The 20,143-nt window shown below is 40.9% G+C and overlaps 1 protein-coding gene across 1 annotated transcript; it reads right to left on the bottom strand.

The window, feature by feature from the left end:
- Positions 1–1,079: 1,079 nt before the first annotated feature.
- robo4 (roundabout, axon guidance receptor, homolog 4) lies at positions 1,080–18,673 on the bottom strand (the record flags this gene model as incomplete). Its single annotated transcript, XM_083910532.1, has 19 exons — positions 1,080–1,755; positions 5,758–6,107; positions 6,200–6,439; positions 7,180–7,321; positions 7,453–7,557; positions 8,269–8,595; positions 8,801–8,913; positions 9,032–9,074; positions 9,184–9,378; positions 9,489–9,660; positions 9,745–9,866; positions 9,952–10,183; positions 10,282–10,397; positions 11,354–11,481; positions 11,716–11,854; positions 12,565–12,685; positions 13,637–13,794; positions 14,208–14,534; positions 18,460–18,673. The coding sequence occupies 19 exons, from the start codon at positions 18,671–18,673 to the stop codon at positions 1,568–1,570; spliced, it is 3,432 nt and encodes a 1,143-aa protein (XP_083766658.1). The 3' UTR covers positions 1,080–1,567.
- Between the last annotated feature and the right edge of the window lie 1,470 nt (positions 18,674–20,143).

Genomic DNA, 20,143 nt, shown 5'->3' with positions numbered 1-20,143 from the left:
GAGAGAGAAAGACTGTTGTTGTTGAAAAAGTGGCCGTTTCTCACTTTTCTGTGTCACGGAACGCAGTTTTAAGATAATTTGAGGCGAGAAATTGGCCATTTAGAGTCTAAACATGTGCTGTGTGTGTTAAGATATGACGTATTTATAGTTCGGCAGCGGCGTTATCGGCGGGGATCAGCTCCGCCTCTGTCAGGACGCCCGGAGCGCACTGAGAGCCGGCACAGAGCAGCTTAGCTCGGCCTGTCCTGAGGACCAATCGCAGCTCTTGCCGTCTCCGTAGTCCCTTGACGGAGTGACGGACACTTAAAAAATATTCCGTGCACCCGGAGACGACGCAGAGGCTCTTCGACAGGTTCTGCGTCGACGCAGAGGACTCTGCGTAGCTACGCAGAGCACTTTACGCAGGAGTATAAATTGGGCTTTAGTCTGCTTTCTCAGGATTAAAATGTTGAAAATGGGTTACGTTTGTTTTGTGTGTGTTTTTTTTTTAACATCAAGTTTGACTGAAAACACAAAAAGCGCCCACAAAAAGTTTTAAAAGTGTTGTTCTATTGAGTTTTTTGTACATAAAACAAGGAGGCAGAATATCAACATCACCAAAATGTACTCACTGCAGCTTCAGACGATGCTTTTCAATCAAAAGCAAACCTTTTTATTCAAAACTATAAAACACATCTGTAAGATTTAAACACAAATTCTTACAAAATGTAAAAACTAGCATTAGTGAAATCACATATAATTATATATATATATACTGAATAAATGTTTATATATACAGTAGAAAAAAAAAAAGCTAAACAAAGAGCACCTTAAAATACTGAATTTTTTAATTAATTAAAATCAAATGACTTATATCCTACGTGAGTTCAAACAAACAAACAAAAGTTCTACTTCTTCTATTCTCTTGTGATCTACAGTTACTTTGCACAAAAGAGTAAAAAGTGTGGACAGGGTGCATGTAAAATAAAAAAAAGACCCTTGAATAATAATATAAAAGAATTCTCAGAATGTGAATGTACTTAAAACTCTTTAAATAACATCTGTTGAATATGCTGCATTATTTACAATGCGTCCTTTAAATCATTCTGTACAAAATCACTACGCTGCGGTGTGTAAGTGGAGGAGAACAATAATAACAATAATAAAAAAAGACTGAGAACTCCTGTACATCTTCTGTCTAATGTCTCACTGTCTCATGTCTTTCTGGCCTTTTCAAAATAACACAGAGGCTGAGAGAGAGAGAGAGAGAGAGAGCGTCCTGAGGGAAGCGTCTCATTATCCTCTCCTGTAATGAGAAGAGCAAAACTGTGGCAACTTAATGAAAGTCACATAAAGGATGCAAAAACAGATGGACTGTCCTGAGGTAAACTGGGGTAAAAGGCACGTAACGTGCAGCTCCCGTGGCAGAGGTGTTTCCAAAACATCAAAGAGTAAGCTCCAATTATATTTCTGAGTTACTCAGACCTCAATATTGGTTGCAGCACTTTCATAAAAGTAAGTCGAGTCTTGTCTGACGCTGCTGCTGCAAGGTGTTTCTAAAGAAGATTCACTCGTGTTTTATTATTCCCTAAGCGTTGAAGGGTTTAGTGCTTCTGCCAGGATAGCGAGCTCTGTACTGCGCCTCCATTTCCTCCACCCAGGCCATACTCCAGTCCCACGCCGGAACGTGCTCCGGCTCGCCGAACGAGAACGAGTCGCCCTCTGCGTGAAACGCCGGGTACATGGCGCTGAGGGGGGAGGCCGGCGGAGAGAAATCTAAAACACGGGGGGAAAAAAAAGAACAGAACGACATCAATATCGAGAAGTGGATCGCTTTTCTCGCCTTCAGAGAAGGTAACAGATGAAGAAGTAAACATTTTCGAGATCTCTGAGGAGCACCTTTCATGCTGATTCTCCGGGGAGAAGCTAATTTCGTAGCTGCTTTGAAGCAGCTGTCTGTCACTGGAAATAAAACTATTCCAACAAACCCCCGAGGTACCAGAACTAACAGTGCCATCGCACATCAACCGCTCTGTGGATTCGAACAGTACTGGCTCATTTCAAAGACCTCAGAGAATGGAGCTGTCCACGAATAATAGCAGTTTTGTTGGAGGCAAAGTTCCTGCCAGTGAAAATACATATTATACACTGTGGCGCAAACTGAAACAAACCAGTGAGACTGTTTTTATGCCATGTTATTCCACACTGGTTTTTATCCCTCAAACCAGGTCCCAGGACGTAACCTTCTAACCTTAGCGTGGGGAGTTTTTGGTCAACGTAAAAAAAGCAGAGAATTCTATTTTCTATGAATATCAACATCATTTGCTCGTCTGTACATCTTGGAAAAAACCTTTCCTCCCCTTTTTGCCGTCTCATTTCAAAGCGCACACAGGGATGCAGGCTAGTGGCCTGTTCTTTCTTCTTCAGAGGGAGCGCCTCTGACCCAAGACTAGTGATTGACTGTGCAGTAGAATAAATCTTAGCTGAGGAGAAAAGTGAGCATGTAGCTGATGTAGACCGCACCGCTGGCTGATTAGAGCACCCCGCTAAGGCCAGATTTTACCCAGCTCCATTTAAAGTGCTCATTGCTTTAAAAAAAAGGGAAATAAAATAAAACCCTGTTCAATTTTAACTGTAGCTTGGCATACAAAAACAAAGAGATCAGCAGGATGCATCTGTGTATTGTTGGGTATTTATAGTGTGGACCCAGACTGGGTCAGACATGCTTCAGACACATGGCGTGAGCAAAACTGGGGAGTGAGATAAGGTGATGCTCCAGTTTTTTCTTTTTTTAACAAGGTTCCCACACCCACCTTTGGTTGACGTCAAACTATAAGGGCTTTTCAAGGTCTTTCCAGGACCAATTCCCTCAAATTCAAGGACTGAATGTGTCTTGTCTTTGTAATTAGCTATGGAATTTTCATTTCCCAGGCATCACATAATTTGTTCTCTCTTGCTTTGCTTTACTCGCTCATTGTTCTGCATGGAATCTCACGTCAACGGCGGAGTGAGACAGTGTACACTACAGTGCTAGTAATTACAATCAAGTACATCAAACACTGCAGGGAGCATGAAACAAACAAGGTGGCGTTGTAACCAACAAAGGCACATTGGTTGGCCCGAAACATAAATATCAACTCAACTTATTTCTTGGACCATTTAGGGTGATTTTCAAAATTTTCAAAAAACCCTGTTTTTAAATATGTCACTCCACACATCCTACATGCTTGCTCCACTCACATGCCTTGGTAGGAATTAGTCATCTAGATCTATGTTTGTGCCTCTCTAAAGAATCAGACTAGATTACATAATGATGTTCAGCCTATGTTACTTTACCACAACCCTTGAATATCTATATATATTTTGAAATAAACTGAAGAAATTGGTTAATTGTGAGGTACAACAATACATCTATAAGTCCAAACTATTTCAATGACTCCTGGAGAACTATGACCTGGAAAATAAGACTCTAGACTCTTTTTCTCTGTGTAAAGAAAACAGCCGGGAAAAAACTCATTGTATCCAAAAAATGTGTGCAAAGACATTAAGGCAATATACTGTAGCTATATAGAAACACACACAAGGGTTTTGGTCTCTGTGAGGGAAAAAAAGCCGAGGCAGATGACAGATGAAAGAGAAAGTTGGGGAAATGTGGGGCGAAAAAAACTGGATGGAGCCTTCCAGGGAGAGCATGGTGACTGATGAATTGACACAGAGGGAAGGATGACTCATCTGCAGCTTCAATTTACTGAAAGGCCCTAAGTAATTGCCTTGTTCCACCTTAGATATGAGGTTCTTTGCTTCTTGAAGACAACAGACGCATGCAGCCTCTAACATACACTGATGAGGAAAACACACTTCTTTAACTGTGTAGTGTGTCAAGTGTCACACTTGTGTTTGGCTGCTTTAAGAAACTGTGTGGAACCTGACGGAACTGTTCATAGACAGAGGGCTCCATCTAGTGGACAAATGTGATCAACACAACAGGACAGAATCCTCTCATGTGAATGTCCTACTTACTCTTTCTACCTATCTCATTTCTTTTATCAAAGGAGGGGTAATAAGCTACTTATCCTTAAGAAAATTAATTTCACTTTTTAGTATTTAGATGGTCCATTGTAAGTGTCGAGGTATTTACATTTAATGTCCTTATTTAGCCTGTTTAACACTTTACCTCTGACCTCTGTATCTATCACACAGTTTAAAAGGACTATCCCTACTCCTAAGTAATATACTAGATTACATTTAAGGTTGACCATTTGAGATCATTGCATTTGTGTCTGAAAAAGTGAAAATTATATTTTCCTGTTTTTATTTTTTCTTAAAATATTCCAGATTTAGGCTACATGTGCCGCTCCTTAGAGCTTGCATGATCAGCAAACCATTATTATTGCAGTAGTCTGAGTAAAACGAGACCTAGATCCTTTAACCTCTTCTTCCCTGACCCTCTTTTTGGAGTCCCTGCTTGAAAATGACATGCCCAAACTAAATAGAGTAAACCTCTGCAGTTACATCTATGTGGATTATCTTGGTATCAAAATAAAGATAACACTTGTGAGATTCCACCAGAGGTGTAAGTTTCACTGTAGATGCCACTGTGTCAGCGTAAATGTACATGGAACACAGCATAACTAAAGGATTTTTTTCTCTCGCCTAAAAAAATATTGCATTTTAAAGCAAATATCACCTTTAAAATATGCAGTAGGAGCTTAAAAACACATGGAGGTCATGTAACAACATGTGGACATGAGCTGTGCAAAGTCTGCTGCTGCTGAAATAAAGCAGAGTGAAATGACAGCGGTTTTGGTAAAGACATGTCTGGGCGTTCTCACTTTTGGCACAGCATGGCACAATCTGTGCCATTTGAGATTTCATAGGTACCAAATTATTAAAAACCAATTTAATTTTATTTATATGTCAATATTGGTCTAAAAAAATACTGCGTAATAACAACTCTGTGGCTCTGCAGCACCTTCAGTTACGCAGCGCCATAGCTCTGGCTTACCTTGGTCAATTAGGGTGATTGACAGCTCATTTTAAACCTCTAAGCCGGTAGAATCTGACCCCGGTCTCCAAATGCGTGTGAATCACTTCTTTAGCGAGTCAAAAGGACATAAATGCATATGACACATTCGTGCGGACATTCGCCCTTCTCTAATCAGAACGATCTAATGTCGCTCTGTAATGATCAATCAGACCGGGATTTGTTCCCAAAGCATGCTGGAAAGTGTAGTTCTTCATTAGAAGTGGTTTTGTTCCAGTGGAAATAACTTGTTTTGATAAACAGCAAAGGTAAGACAATATTTCTGGTTGTTTTTCTTGAAAGTCAGTTGTTGTTTTGCTCTTATTTTGGGGCTGGATCCGTGAATCTTGGTCGTAGAGTGATAAAAATGGTACCGCTGGAATCTGTAGATTCTCCGCTGTCCAGTCAACACATTTTGTTTACATAATCACGCTGACGCTCTTCAATGTGTGCGCTGTGACGTTTTTTTTCCGCTCCTGCTGTTTGATCAATCGGTGTTTTAACTGTGTTTCGTGAACATAAGAATGATTTATTTGAGCTTTTAGCTGAGTTTCTGACCTTTCTGTGGGTATGCAGCATGTATGTTTGTTAAAGTTAGATATGGTTTTATGGCGCTTTTGTCGCTGTGTCTGACGCTGCCCCCGATCCCGGGGCCAACCATGAAGAAGAGGTTAAATATGTACTGAAACTAAGAGTGATCGATCCAAAAATACAATTTTTGACAGGAAACAGCACAATGCTCCTCGTCCGCTTACCTGACAATGAAGCTCCACTCATCGTCTCTGCTGCCACGGCCAGCAAGTGGGCAAAGTGTGCACTGTCATTTGTGTAGCAGCTGTCCACAGAGCTGATGAGGCTGGTGCGGGCGCTGGCCATGTTGTCGTCCGTGACCGTGCTCCATGTGTTCCACAGCGAGCTGTCCCATTCGCTGTAGCAGGAGGAAGGTGTGCTCTGGAGGCGTGCATGCCGCAGGTTGATGGGTGGAGCTTCAGGCTCGTCAGAAACGGGTTCGTCCTCCAGTCGCGTGGCATGCGCTGGCCTGTGCATGAAGCCCAGGTTTGGAGCGAAGGTGGACGACAGGAAGGGACGTTGCTCGGGCAGAACGCTGCTGACAGAGAGTGGTGAAGTTGTGAGGTTGTTATACGGTATATGCTATGAAGTAAACTACACATGCTAATATTTATAACCACATTTTACCTGCATCTTTCTGGTTTAGGGCTCAGCTCCAGATACTGAGTGGCTTCCTGTGCTGTCAGTGTGCCACTGTGTTCTTCATCAAATGACATGCAATACGATGCAGTAGACTGTTGGCTGTGGGAGGGGCATCTGTTGTTCTTGTTGTTGCTGCTGTGTCCTGGTTGCTCATGTTGTCCTGATGCAGGACACACTGACTGGAGAGAGCCCGTGTCCATTGTAAGCTTTGTGGAACGACTGGAACTAGTAACAAAAAAAAATGCATGTGCAGGGATTAGAGATGTACATTTTGATGTTCTTTCAAAACCATTAAAGTTAGAGTGCGTAACCTGATTTTTGCTGTTGTTAGTGTTATTATTCTGCTTCTGCTCACTGTCAGAAATGGGGGTACATTACCAGTCCAATTATGTACAATCTGGCCTAATATAACTCCTTAAGGATTATCACTGATCCTCAAAGTAAATATATGTATCTTTTTAATTGTCCAAAGCAGTAAAGGGTACATAAATGTACCATCTCTTAAAACAAAAGTACAATATCAGGAAACAGTGTTAGCACTCTGTCGCTGTCTTCTACAGAAGGGCAAATTAAGACAAGGGCCAAAACAGACAGAAAATAAACCTTTATATGCAAATTGGCACATGGCTTCTCTAGAAAGGCAGTGATATTTTCTCCTATCATATTTCATTTTTATCCATTACAGATACCTGCAAGCTCTTTCTGACTATAATTCCAATTTCAGATATCTATAATTAATACTCAAGACCAAAGGACCAAAGTGTCTCCACAAAAGTGAGCAGGCAAGAGCTGCATCAATTCAGCTCTAATAAATGTTAATTGTCCTGGTGCCTGTGTGCTTCAGTCTTCAAATAAACTGCTTTTTGTTTTGACCTCCATGAGGCTGCACAGTAAGAGGTGCTGAAGCTGGAGTGTCCTCCTTTGTTCTCTCGACCAGCCGATCTAAGCCGTGTTGTTAGTCTTACCCTTCATCTGAAGTCAGGCTGTGTGAGTCTGTGATGTTGTCTGTGGGCATCGGAGGTGGCGGGGGCAGCATGTCCACGAGGTGTACTGATGCGGAGTAATGCAGCAGCCGAGGACAGACGCCAGCTTCGCCACACACTCCACCTGCACAGACATGAAACAAAATCATAGAATCAACTACAACTATTATTACACATTGTTTCTAAAAAAACATAAAAAAATGCTGCTTTGAAAAGAGTTGAAATGGTGAAGTCAGTGTACAGAATCTGCCATACCATGTCGGCCTGGTGGCATGTGACTGAGCCTCTGTTGATAGAAACTGGACGGACAGGCCTGGTTTCTGGTTGACAGTATGGGGACGCTGTTGACTGCATGCAACTCTGGGAAGAAAAAAGAATCCTGGAATTAAAAGCTGTTAAACATAAACCATAATATTTCGTTTCAAGTGCAGGGTTTATAAGAAATATATAACTTCTTCTAAGGTTGTGTGTCTCTAATCCAAATATTCATGCTCAAACCTGGAAAGACCTAAAAGGTAAACGGGTCTTAGGACTGTCTGGTGCTGGACCAGTGAAATCCTGTTCTCACTATAGATGAACTGAACACCTAGCTACATAAAAACAATGGAGAACCCTGTAAAAGACCAGTAATTATACTGGTAATCTCTCCATTTAAGATAACAACACTTTGGGAAGGGTGGTTTTCCTTTATTAGAGTCATTATAAAATTTCCCATCTCTCTCTCTCTCTCTGCTTTTGCTGCTGCTCAAGCATTAAACCCCACCTCCAGCCTACAACCTGGAGGGTTTCATGTCCCCAATATGTCAATGCAAACATATCTTTGACCAGTGATTAAGTCGGAGACTAGACGCCAAAACTAAACCGTTTGTTATCTGACAATCAAAACATGATTTGTCTGATTGAAACGATGTTGGGCAACACAGAGTTTTAATCCCTATAAATGTTATTACTGTACGTCACGTGATTCTCCTACATGCTGACATTTTGTATCAGAAGTTGATCTAACGTGGAGTGTGGTTATAAACCATGAAAAACTCCCAACAGTTGGACATCACACTCTCAAATATCCACCTTGTTTGGTTTGGATCTTTTCCCTCGACTCCCTCAGCACGCCCATCTTGGGCTGCGGTCGTATGGCCTGTTTCCATGGCAGCTCCTCACGGCTTACGAGCGGCGAGCTCTTCGAGACGGGCTGGGAGAATATCTGGATGGTCTCAACTCCTTGCTGATGCGGCAGCCTGTGAGGCATTTTGGGCCGACATCCAGGACTGTTGAAGGTCTTGAGGCCATTGCCCATCAGGTCCACGTAAAACGTGCCGTAGACGCTGCAGTTGTCAGTCACGATGGGGACGACTGAGTTCAGGCAGTTGGGGTCTTTCTTCGATGAGACTGGGAGGCCTGAAGAAACAAAGTACAGATACTGAAGAGTCTGTGCACAAACTATACTAATGTTATGTGAGGTACATTCTCCTTAGTTGTATTTCAAGCATTTACTCAAATTTTGGAAACAGTCTCAATAAAATGTTTTACAAATAAATATGTCAATAATATTACGGTCAAAGAGGTTATGTTATCAGTGCTTTGTGGTCTCATTAACACTCACTGGTGCCCCTGATCCCTGGATGTTTCTGACCTTGGGCCCATAAGTCCTGGTACTTCTGGCTGAAGGCAGGTCTCCAGGTTCCAGAGACCCACGGGGAGTCTGGAGCTGCCATCCTTTAAAAGGCAGGAAACACATATCCAAATGTAAATCTGATACAGAGACCACACTTGAACGTGAAAATAAGAACACTTTCATAAATGTTATGATTTACAAGTATTTTTTCTACCTTACCTGTGTTTAATGATGAGATCTTCATTATCCAGTCTGTGCAAACCTAAAGAAAAAAATATTTTAGCACAACTTGATAACTTGGTGTTCTTCAGATTTAGTGGGGCGATTAATTATTTCCAATAATCATCAATTAAAAAGTGTACAATACAAACCTCTTCCCTTGCCTTGTCCTGGCATCAAACCCGTCCTGCTGTGGCGTCTGAACAAGCAGACGGCCGCAACCATCAGAATACACCAGAGGAGGGCGCCAAAGCTCCCAATCAACACTGGGTCCTGAAACAAGGCCAAGACCTGAGACAGATCCCGCTTTTGGCTGTCAGACCCGGCAGGACCGCCTATGTGTGAGTCTGAAAAACAAACAGGATGCAGCTAATGTCAGTTAAAATGTTACGACACAATAACTTCATCACATCCGTGACACATAAATTCTCAATTTAAATTTCCCTGAAGTGCTCACTGATGACAAATCCATGAGGGTCACTCTGTGTTCCAACTCCAGCTCCGTTGACAGCTGCGATGGTGAGCCAGTAACGTTTCCCTGGTTTCAGAGCAGAGATATCGAGGCTGTGTTGTCCACTATTCACTGTCCAGTTCTGGTACTTCTGCTCCTCAGAATCCATACACCACACCTGAGAGGAGAAACAGTTTTACATTCGCTCTGTATTCATTCTTAGGAGGTGATGTTACATTTGAGAGTCCAGAAGGTTTATTACCTGGTAACCCTGGATGATACCGTTGTGGGTTTCATGAGGAGGAGGCTCCCAGCTCAGGTGGATGGTGTTATTCTGCTCATGACTCACTGTTATGGACACAGCCAGCGGAGAAGCACTGGGAACTGCACAATAAAAGTTATCTCCCCTTGCATGGCCGTTTTATACTCACATGACATGGTTTCCTTTAAATTACAAACAATTTCTCACCCATCTCTGGAACTCTGAAGTGACGCGTGTTGCTCTCCCTTCCATACAAGTTGCTGCCATAGGGACGGACTTTGAATTCGTACTTGTAGCCTCTCTTTAAAGGGCCCACCTGAGTCTGGAAACTCGGTGGCGTCACCTTCTTGGCTGCCCACTCTGAGCTGGCGGGCAGCAGGGAGCGATAGAGAACCTCAAAGCCATCAAGGTAATGTGGCTGGGCAGGGAGGACCTGGAGCTGCACAGAGAGTGGAAAAAAAACACATGGTTCACCTCACACACCTGAAATATTCATGTTTATCTGAAACTCTCAGAATCAACTTTCCTGGCCCATACCTTCCACTGTACTTGGGATATGTTGGACCCAGGGGCCACAATGGTGACATTTTCCAGAGCCACTCTCAGAGCTGACAGCTCTTTGTGAAGGTCTTTCTGTTTAGTGCTGGCAGCCTCTGGAGCAAATAAATAAATACATAGACATGTGGGACAAGCTTCATTACAAGGAATGAATTTTTTGCAAAACTCATGCCAGATGCCCTTCATGATGCAAATCCTTCCCATTGACTGGCACTGGATTTGACCCCCCGTGGCAAGGTTCAATTTAGATTGTCCAATTAACAATGAGCAATGGGGATTTGGTACCTTGCTCAGGGCTTCCCCAGCCTTTCACCTTGTAGGGACTCTACCTGGCAACTCTCTGGTTACAAGCTAATATTGCTGAATAATTATTACTATTTAATTGTATAGGCTGTTTAGTTCTTGCTCTAATTATCTTGTGCTTTGTGTAATGTGTGCACAATATGCCAATCTACAACTAATTACTGAAGGTTGCACGTCTTTGAACTACAGCGGTAACAGGTTTCATTAAACCGGGTCTCCCGAGTGTCATTCCACATTCCCCACTCTACACATTAAAAGGACCGCTGTGTAGATTTAGTGGCATCTAGGGGTGGAATTAATATTGCAACCGACTTAATAGCTTTTTCCTCACGGTCCCCGTCCAAGTGAATATGAGAAACTATGACAGCCTTCAGTTAGCATAAAATATGAAGTACTAGTACAAACATGGCAGAACAACAGCGCAAGTGTAGATATAAAAGGCTTATTCTGAAGTGATGAAAACCAAATAGTTCTTAATTTCACATAGACATGATAATTAAATAATTATAATATTATATCCCCCCTAATTCCTACACATTACGTTATCAGTACAATCTGAAATCAGCATAAGGACAGTTATGAGGGATGCTGTGATTTCTTTTTTAGTTAGTCAGTAATCACACGTTTTTGTTTTTAAGCCCTTCATCTTATTTTCTGACTCATAATAAGGATTATCTGTGTGCCTCACTTTGTCTTCTTTTTTGTACTGAATGTTGGCAAAAACATGCTTAGTCTTTTATAGTCTCACCTTCAACTAGCAGCTGTGCACTGGCGGTGACCACACCGACATCATTGACTGCCGTGCAGACATACTTCCCAGCATCCTGTGTTGTCACATAATGGATCTGGAGAGTCTGGTCTGGATTTACTAGGTACCTGTGTAATAATCAAATTTACCATGAAAATAACAGAAAACAGAATAAATACTACATAAAACATAGAGATGGAAGGGTGTAAGGTAAAAAAGTAAGCCCAAAGGAAGGTTTTAACAAGTTTATATATGATTTTCCAGAACATCTGAAAGTGTAGGTTCAGACTAATGTTTCAGTGACTAGTTAAAATTTATAATTTCAGTGGCAAACAGAGTGTATTTTGTCATATTCTAATTACCTGCCATTGGGCAGTGACCCCTGCTCTCTGCTCCAGACCACAGAAGGCGGAGGGTCACCTTTAGCTCGGCAGTAGAAGTGAGCCGACTCCCCCGTCTTCACCGACACGTTCTCTGGCTTCAGCACCAACACAGGCTTGGCTGTGGAAGAACAAATGAGCTCAAATGGGCTAAATATATCTGTAACCAGTGACAATACGGATGGATCAAAACCCCCCAGAAAATTCAATAAACAACTAAAATGTGTACTACTGCTTTACTTTTATATGGAAATTAGTTTTGTTTGTGTAGAGATATCTTTTCTTGTAATAAAGGTGTTGTGCCCCGCCCTTCGTTTCCACCTGCTTCTCCCCCTTTCTCTACTCAGCATGCAATCAGGTCACCTGCGGCGGGTGCACACCTGCTCCCAATCCCCTCATCAAGCCTCTACTTATTTCCTGGTTCTCCAGCCTCACTGGTCAGATTGTTACAGATGTCTGTGTGGTCAATGTCATGGTGCTCTCTTGAAGATATCTCAGTTCTCTAGTGTTGATGATTTACTTGCTCTTGGGTCCAGCATCACATTGTCCGAACAAAAGGAAAACTTTTATATATTCTTGCTGTGTAAACTATTGAGTATATTGAACTAAATTTCCCTTGACACATTTAGCCCCACAGGTTAATCTGATTAACACAACGTTTCTGCAGCGAGACTAATCATTTGAGGTGCTTTAAATCTCTCTAACACAGCAACCTCTTGCTGCCAGTTTACACCCTGAGGGAGGAAGATGTTTGCTTAGACTTGAGTGAGCAAATGCTTTTTTTTCCCTACTTTAGTGGGAAGAAAAACTCAAATTTCACACGTGGCTCACCCAACACAGAAAGCCGAGCTGCTCTGCTCTCCCTCACTCCCTCAGTGTTACTGGCCACGCACACGTAAGCACCAGAGTGGTTTTTCTCTGCAGGAGCGATGATGAGCTTTCCACTCAGCTCCTGCGGCACAAACAGATAGTGGGGAAAAAAACGGTTACATACTGTACACATTACAGCATTTTCACATGTGATGTGTGTATGTCTGTCAGCAGTCAGTGTGAGATAAGATTTCCAGCTTCAGCTGCTCTGTCCATGAACAGCTCTGTGAGATGGGAGATTGGAAAGCTGGGACATTAATATATTTCATGCATGCAATGCAGTATGTTCTACATGAACATGATCTCACAGTTCATCCCTACACTGTGGAAAAGTATGTGGTCTATACACATACAATCACAAGAGTACTGTAGCTGTTTTCCAGAACAATATAATTGATTATACTGGTAACACAACACAACAAGATAAAATGAATCCACAGATTGGCATATTCAGTTTACACAGTTTTGATTTAAAGTTGACTCACACCTTCAGATGGAAAATAGTCAGTATTGTGCATTTATATGCAGCAATTTGTGGTGTAGTGCCTTGCACATAAACGATTTTACATAACAGTCGCCCCCTGGTGGCAGGCTAACTGCTACTTACATTGTTCTTCCTGGGCTTTCCTTTTCAAACCGTAAAAATTTGTAAATTTTTTGTACAGTGTATGTATGGTCTTACTCTACATTCAGAACCACAGCGAACGCAAAATAAATACTGATTATATGCTGTTTATGGTTTGTTTATTCAGTTTTAAAATAAGCATCCTTTTCTGATGGATTTGAAACTTAAATGGTGAAAATCGATGAATGATTATTTATTTACTTCCGCAACCTATGGGACTCCGATCTAATTTTCACTTACTTACAGGCTGTATTTTAAGTGTTTTGGTGGATATTCATAATTTATAAATGTGTGCTGCTCTGCATATTTTAGTGGCTGTTTGATCCCTTTGTTCTTTCCTTTACCCTGTACAATGATGGGACCGTTACCCTTATTAGACTTTGGAAATTCATCATGCAGGGTTCTTACAGTGTAGTGGTGGTCACTGTTGTTGATCGGACGGCCATCCTTTTTCCACATGACGTTAGGCTCAGGGTGTCCAGTCGGAGGTTCACAATTTAGGACAGCCACCTCCCCCACTGCTACCTCCACATCAGTGGGCTCCACAGTGAACTCTTCCTTCAACGCTGCAACAACACAAAGTCATCGATAAAAATCTGCTTTTTGAACAGTTGTGTGTCTGATCATCAGTTGTCCACTGAAATATCATCTTTACAGTCAGTTTCTATCAATTAGGAGACAACTAGATTATTTCAGGTGTGCTAAAATCATCCTTATTCAGCTTTTCATACTTTATGAAAATGTGTTAATACACAATCAGTGACAGACACACTTTCAGCACCTTACTTTGGGGTTACAATTAGGTTTGTGTGGAAAAGGGATTGTATTTTGGATGGCCTACACTCTGAAAATACTGTCATGAAAAACAGCAGAGAAGGCTCTCTGTGTACAAAATGTACTGTGTATTGTCACCTGATACTTGTTTATATGAAGATCATACTGCAGTCGTAGTACACCTATCAAATGCCCCCAACCTCACCTGCGATATACAGCGATGCATTGCGGCTGGCTGCCTTCCCCGCGCTGTTGCTGGCCACACATGTGTAGACACCCTCGTGTGACCGACCTCGCCCGCCTCCTTCAACACTCAGGAAGAAAAGGCTGCCCTCTGACAGAACCATGGCCTGCCAGTGTTCGTCTCCATTCACCGTCTCCAGGGGCAGGCCGTTGTGCAGCCACTCGATGGTTGGCTTGGGGCTGCCATCCACTCGACAGGAGAGTGTGGCTGGATTCCCGACCTTCACTACCACGTCAGAGGGGTGGTGGACGATGCGGGGCGCTGTCTCCTCTGCATGAACCCTAAAAGCTGAGGGTGATGAAATGCAAAGGACATTCTGTATGAATTTGGTCCTATTTAGCCATCCTGAATAAAGAAGAATAGGACATTTCACTTTGCCCCAACACTACGGTTATTTTACAATCATAAAAATATTCCATTACATCACCACCTCAAAGTTTGTTAAGATGGCAACCAAGCATCCACAACAAACAAGCTTAAACATTGCTACCAACAAACAATGTCTGTTGGCAGCCATCAGGAGTGGAATGCCATTGTTTGAACTTCCCATGAAGTTGGATGACTGCACTGAAGGAAATAGGGAGACTGTGATCAGCTTCCTGATAGGAGAAGGTCTCAGGGACATCGACTACAACAAAAGCACACAGGAACTACCCCCATCAACGACACATCCGGACAAAACAAAGGACCCCCCCCCCCCCGACACTATGTTAAAAAGAAATTCCTACATAAAAAATGGATTTATATTATGGCCATGTATTCAAAAGACGTGGGAGAACATTTTCCAACTCTCTGACTTACTGTCTCATCTTTGCAAAAGGCTCATGGAGTCTTAAACCATGTGTAGCACGCACACATACTTGTGATATATAAAATGGTGCCAAAAAGAAAGATTTCTTTACCAAAGCTTTAGCTTTTGAAATGGATGTAATCCTAATTTAGAGGCCGGGAGCAGAAAAGGGGCTTGGCTGCCTGGTCATTCATTCACTATGGATGGAAATGCCTTCAACTTCCAGCCAAAATAGCCTGTTTAACCTCATTGTCACTGTGTCACTTCACATTCTGGGTAGAACAAAAAGGTGGATCCAAAACAAGGGGAATTGTTTCCCCAAAGGATTAAGAGTCAATAACTATTATGTATAGTATTAATTATTGTATTATACTCTACAAATTGTGCTGCTCAAATGGGAGTTCTGCCAAAAGGTGTTTCAAATATTCATAATTAGTGCTGTGCTATTTGTCCTTATCAGTAGCCTATATGCTAAATTAATATGAATTCAACTTTAAAACACTAGTCTAGATGTATTTATTAGGTCTGAAATATGACAAGTGTTGACTTTGTTCAAACGTTCAATGAAACTACACAATTATTGAAAACAATATTTCAGTTTTCCTCATATTTTCAGTTTTCTGATTTAACTTATAAATTCCACACATACTATATGATTCAAACGTACTTACCAAAGAACAATATGCTGAGAAAAACTCTTATGTCCATCCTTAAAACTGAATTAAATCCTGAGACACTTTCCAAACTAGCTAACCAGCTAATTAGGGTTCGAGCACAAGGTGCGTAGAACCCTCTTGAAACTGTAAGGATTATTAATAACTTAAATTAGCTTAATATGAACCGCAACTTGACCGGATATCCAGCTATCAACCACGAATTTGTTCTCAGCGATGACAACACTTTAGAAAAAAACATGTATTAATCATTATAAACATAAAAATATAATTTCTATAATGTCAACACTGGAAAACTAACTATGATACCGCTCCCTCTCTTGTCCCGCGAACACACCACTGTCGTCAAAATATCACAGTGACGTTTGTTTCCTGTTGGTTGACTTTTCAATGTAAAAGTCGTCCCGATTAAAACATTCCACCTTACTGAAATTTACACGATTTAAACAATGTAAAATACAAATGCAGGAATTAGTTTTGACTCAGTGTTTTTTTTGTTGTGTAACACTGCGTTTCTAACGGGTTTATCTGTTTTGCAAAATACAAGTTTGTACTTTTATTTTGAATTCCGCAGCCCAATTTTCCGGTATTTTTTCTGCTTCCTGACAAAGACTTGACAGACGCAGTAAACTGGGGACAGCTTATTTGAACCTGTGTGGACTAATCAATGGGTTTTCTGGGGGTTGTGTAGAGTTTTCACACATATACTCAAGTTGTACTGTTGACTAGAGCTTCTTTGACAACCATCTGGGGGGAAATGAGTGCTTTGAGGCAACAATAATGATGGGAAAGTGTCATTTAAAATTCTAACAAAAGGGCCATTGATGAATATAACAATATAGCAGTTTTTGTATTGATTTTTCATATAGAACTGAACAAACTTCTATTAAACTACTATACAATACTAACTATTATTATTCAAATAGGTAATCCAGCTGTTAAACTCTGAATCCCTCAGCTCTGCTTTCTTAAAATCATTGTTAAAAATAATTTGAATAAATTACAACTTCCATACTAAATGATAATACTGAAAATATTTCAAATCTACAGCCCCATCTTACTGTTTTTCTTCTTTTTTAAATTCGTGGCAGCAGTTCTGTCAACAGTTCCATAAAACAGGAAGTTTGGAGTCTGCCTTGTTTCTTAACAATAGAAGGAAACTATGTATCTCTCACCTAATGACTCCACACAGTATTTCTACTGTTAGTGAGTTAGGCGTCTGTTTATAATGGTCATGTTGATGTATAATAGGTTTCTAAAATATGGCTGACTTTAAAAACAAGTAAACAGCTGCACAGGCTGTAGAACTTCTTTTCAATTACGTGATGGTGTAAAGTTTATAAAAGCACATTGAGTTGCTTCCATCTCAGCAAAAGGAAATTGCAGCCTGGAGAAGTAAGTGGACTACGACTAGTTCATTCCTTCTAATGGCTCCCGTAAATAAAGCATTGTTTAGTGAACTGTTCTTTGTGAGGCTCAGAAAGGGCCGGGGCTAAGTGATGGATGTTTATATTGATCCAACAACTTGGGCTTGATGGCCCCGGCATCGGCCAGCTTTCAGCCGACAACAAAAGCTTTAGAGAGGATGAAGGATGAGTCCCGGGCTAAACACAACTCATAGGAACGGCTCTGTGCTGGGATGTGGCGAGGGAAGGAACCCCTTTCAGACGGCAGGAGCAAAGGTCAGGAGAAGTGTTGGAGTATAGGCGAGGAGGGCGGGATGCGAGTTAAAGAAAAAAATAAATAAATAAAAGAAAGAATGTGTCAGCTTTGGTGAGGAATGTGATAAAAAGAGACTTCAGAGTCAATTTAGAGTGTAATTCAGATGTGTTTGATCAGGGGAATCAACATGGACAATTGCTTTAAGCTGATTTTAAGAACAACAAATGCGTGGTGTTTGAACTTACTGCACATCCCTATTCAAGTAGTGTTGGTTATCCATCTTAAATGGAATGGTTATAGAGTGAAAATCCAATTCTAATTCACTTGATTAATCTTAGGAGAATAAAAACAATCAAATGCTATACTGCAACTGGTAAGGCAGTTAGTTTCATCACTTTTGTTTTTGGTTTTTGGTTTTAAAACACAAATTTATCCTCAGTGATGCAAAAAAAAAAAAAAATCCCACTTTCAACACAAACACAAACTTTTCCTAATTATGGCGCACATTCTTATACATGCTGAGCTGCTGGCATGAGAAAAGTAACACATTAGTTCTGTTTCTATGAAGCTTCAGCCGCAATTTTCAGCACAAACATGTATCATATACTGGCAAATGTCCTGGTGAAAAAGTAGAAAATAGATTTATTCTAGAGAATAAAGATAATATATTACTTATAATAAGACGATGCAACAGGCACGCTCACATTTTATAGAAAATAGCAGGACTCCACTTCATAACATCTTTAATTTGAAATAAAATCAACGTTAAATAAATGTGTCAAATGAGGATAATTTTGCAATTACTACTTGCACATGGAGAATTTGGGTTGATGGGGCACAGAACAACAAGGAAGTCAGGTTTAAGACCCTGATTCACTCGGATTCATGCAGATTGACTTATGTTTACTTGTATTATATATAACCTACATTTAAAATGATTCACTGGTTAATATAGCTTAATATGAAAGCTGATCTTCACCAGTCAGTTGCATGAGATACTGACTTATAGGCCTGCACATATTGTTGATTTGTACAGGCCTAAAATGACAACACAGTATCTTAGAAACAGTGTTTGTAAAGGACTCACCTTTTCTGCGCAGCGGCCTGTGTCTGTGCACAGCGTGCTGCTGCTGCTGCTGATGCCTGATGTTGTGACGGACATGCTCCTTGACCCGAGTCTTTGACCTTCTCTCCGCTCCTGACTCTGTCGGACATGCGTCCTGCTGGCACGCGCACCTTGGCGAGTACGCCGCCCAGGTGCAGAGCCAGGACACGCACAGAAGCCACGCACTCACTCGCATTCTTCAAGTCTGCAAGTCAGCACCTCATGGATGCGAGAGCAGGAGCTATACCGCCGCCGTGTACCATCCAAACCATCAGAGAACTTCAGCCTGTGGCCTGTCCTAAGCACCAGCCGTTACTTTGAGATTCTCTACGTTTTCTTCATATTCTCCAGTCATGGCTGTGAGCTCCTCTTCCCTCCCTCTTTAATTTAGCTATTCTTGGTCTGGTCTCCCCATCACCCTCCTCTGTGGGACCCTTTTTTTTTTCCTCCAGAGGAGGGAGAAATTTGGGGGTGGGGGGGGGGGTGATCAAAAAACAAGTTTCAGACCTCAAGCTGAGCGCATATTGAGGGGAAGGGGACCAAAGGGTACTGTCTTGTCTGTTGCCATTCAGTCGGCATGGGACAAGGGGGTTAGGGGGCGTAACACAGCGAGGCTTGTTTCCCCAAGTCAGTTCACTTTCATCAATCAAATGTCAACGACTAGTGACTAAATAAATGCAGCAGAACAGTTTATTTTGAACTAAATAAGTAAATAAACCTCTGTTTCAGATCATTCTGAAGATATTTCACCTTAACCCTTTAAGGTACTACTCAACCATTTGGTCGACCACACTTTAAGTCACTACATCTCATTACACTAAATTAATGTGACTTGTTCTGAATGTTGTACTTTATGAATTATGCAAACCAGGTTTATTATGAACAGACATCTCAACTGTTTAGTAGAGGCCTGTATCTAAAATACTCTAAAAAAAAATTATATATGCTATATATATACATATCACGGCATGCCGTTCAGGAAATTAATCTTTGAATATATGGAATGAACCTTTGAATATATGGAGTGAAACTTGAATATATTGAATGAAACTTGAATATATGGAATGAAATTGAATACATTGAATGAAACTCTGAATATATTGAATGAAACATTGGATATATTGAATGAATCCAGAATATATGGAATGCAACTCTGAATATATTAAATGAACTTTTGAATATATGGAGTGAAACTTGAATATATTGAATGAAACTTGAATATATGGAATGAAACTTGAATATATTGAATGAAACTTGAATATACGGAATGAAACTCTGAATATATTGAATGAACCTTTGAATATATGGAATGAAACTTGAATATATTGAATGAATCCTGAGTATATGGAATATTGTTATCATAAGTAAATATAATAAAGTAATAAAAAATGCAAATAAATAATTTGCTTTTTTCTTGGTGCAGGACGCAAAGGGTTAAAAAGGAGTAAATTTTTACTTCCATCTCATATTATGTGCATAAATTTCAATTTTAATTTTGTGTCACGCTCAATTCCAGATGTAAATGATCAGACCAGAGGAATTTAATGAGCAACTTAATAAAAAAAGTGGACAAATTTGCTATAAAAAGCTTCTATTTCTTTCATTCTGTTCTCAACACAACCCCCTCCTCACTCCCTCACTACACCACTAACCTCCCACCAGTCAA

This window comes from Microchirus variegatus (assembly GCF_963457635.1).
Source record: "Microchirus variegatus genome assembly, chromosome: 2".
In the NCBI taxonomy this organism is placed as follows: Eukaryota; Metazoa; Chordata; class Actinopteri; order Pleuronectiformes; family Soleidae; genus Microchirus; species Microchirus variegatus.
Note: the sequence above shows the minus strand (reverse complement) of the source record. Positions and strands in the feature narration are given on the sequence as shown.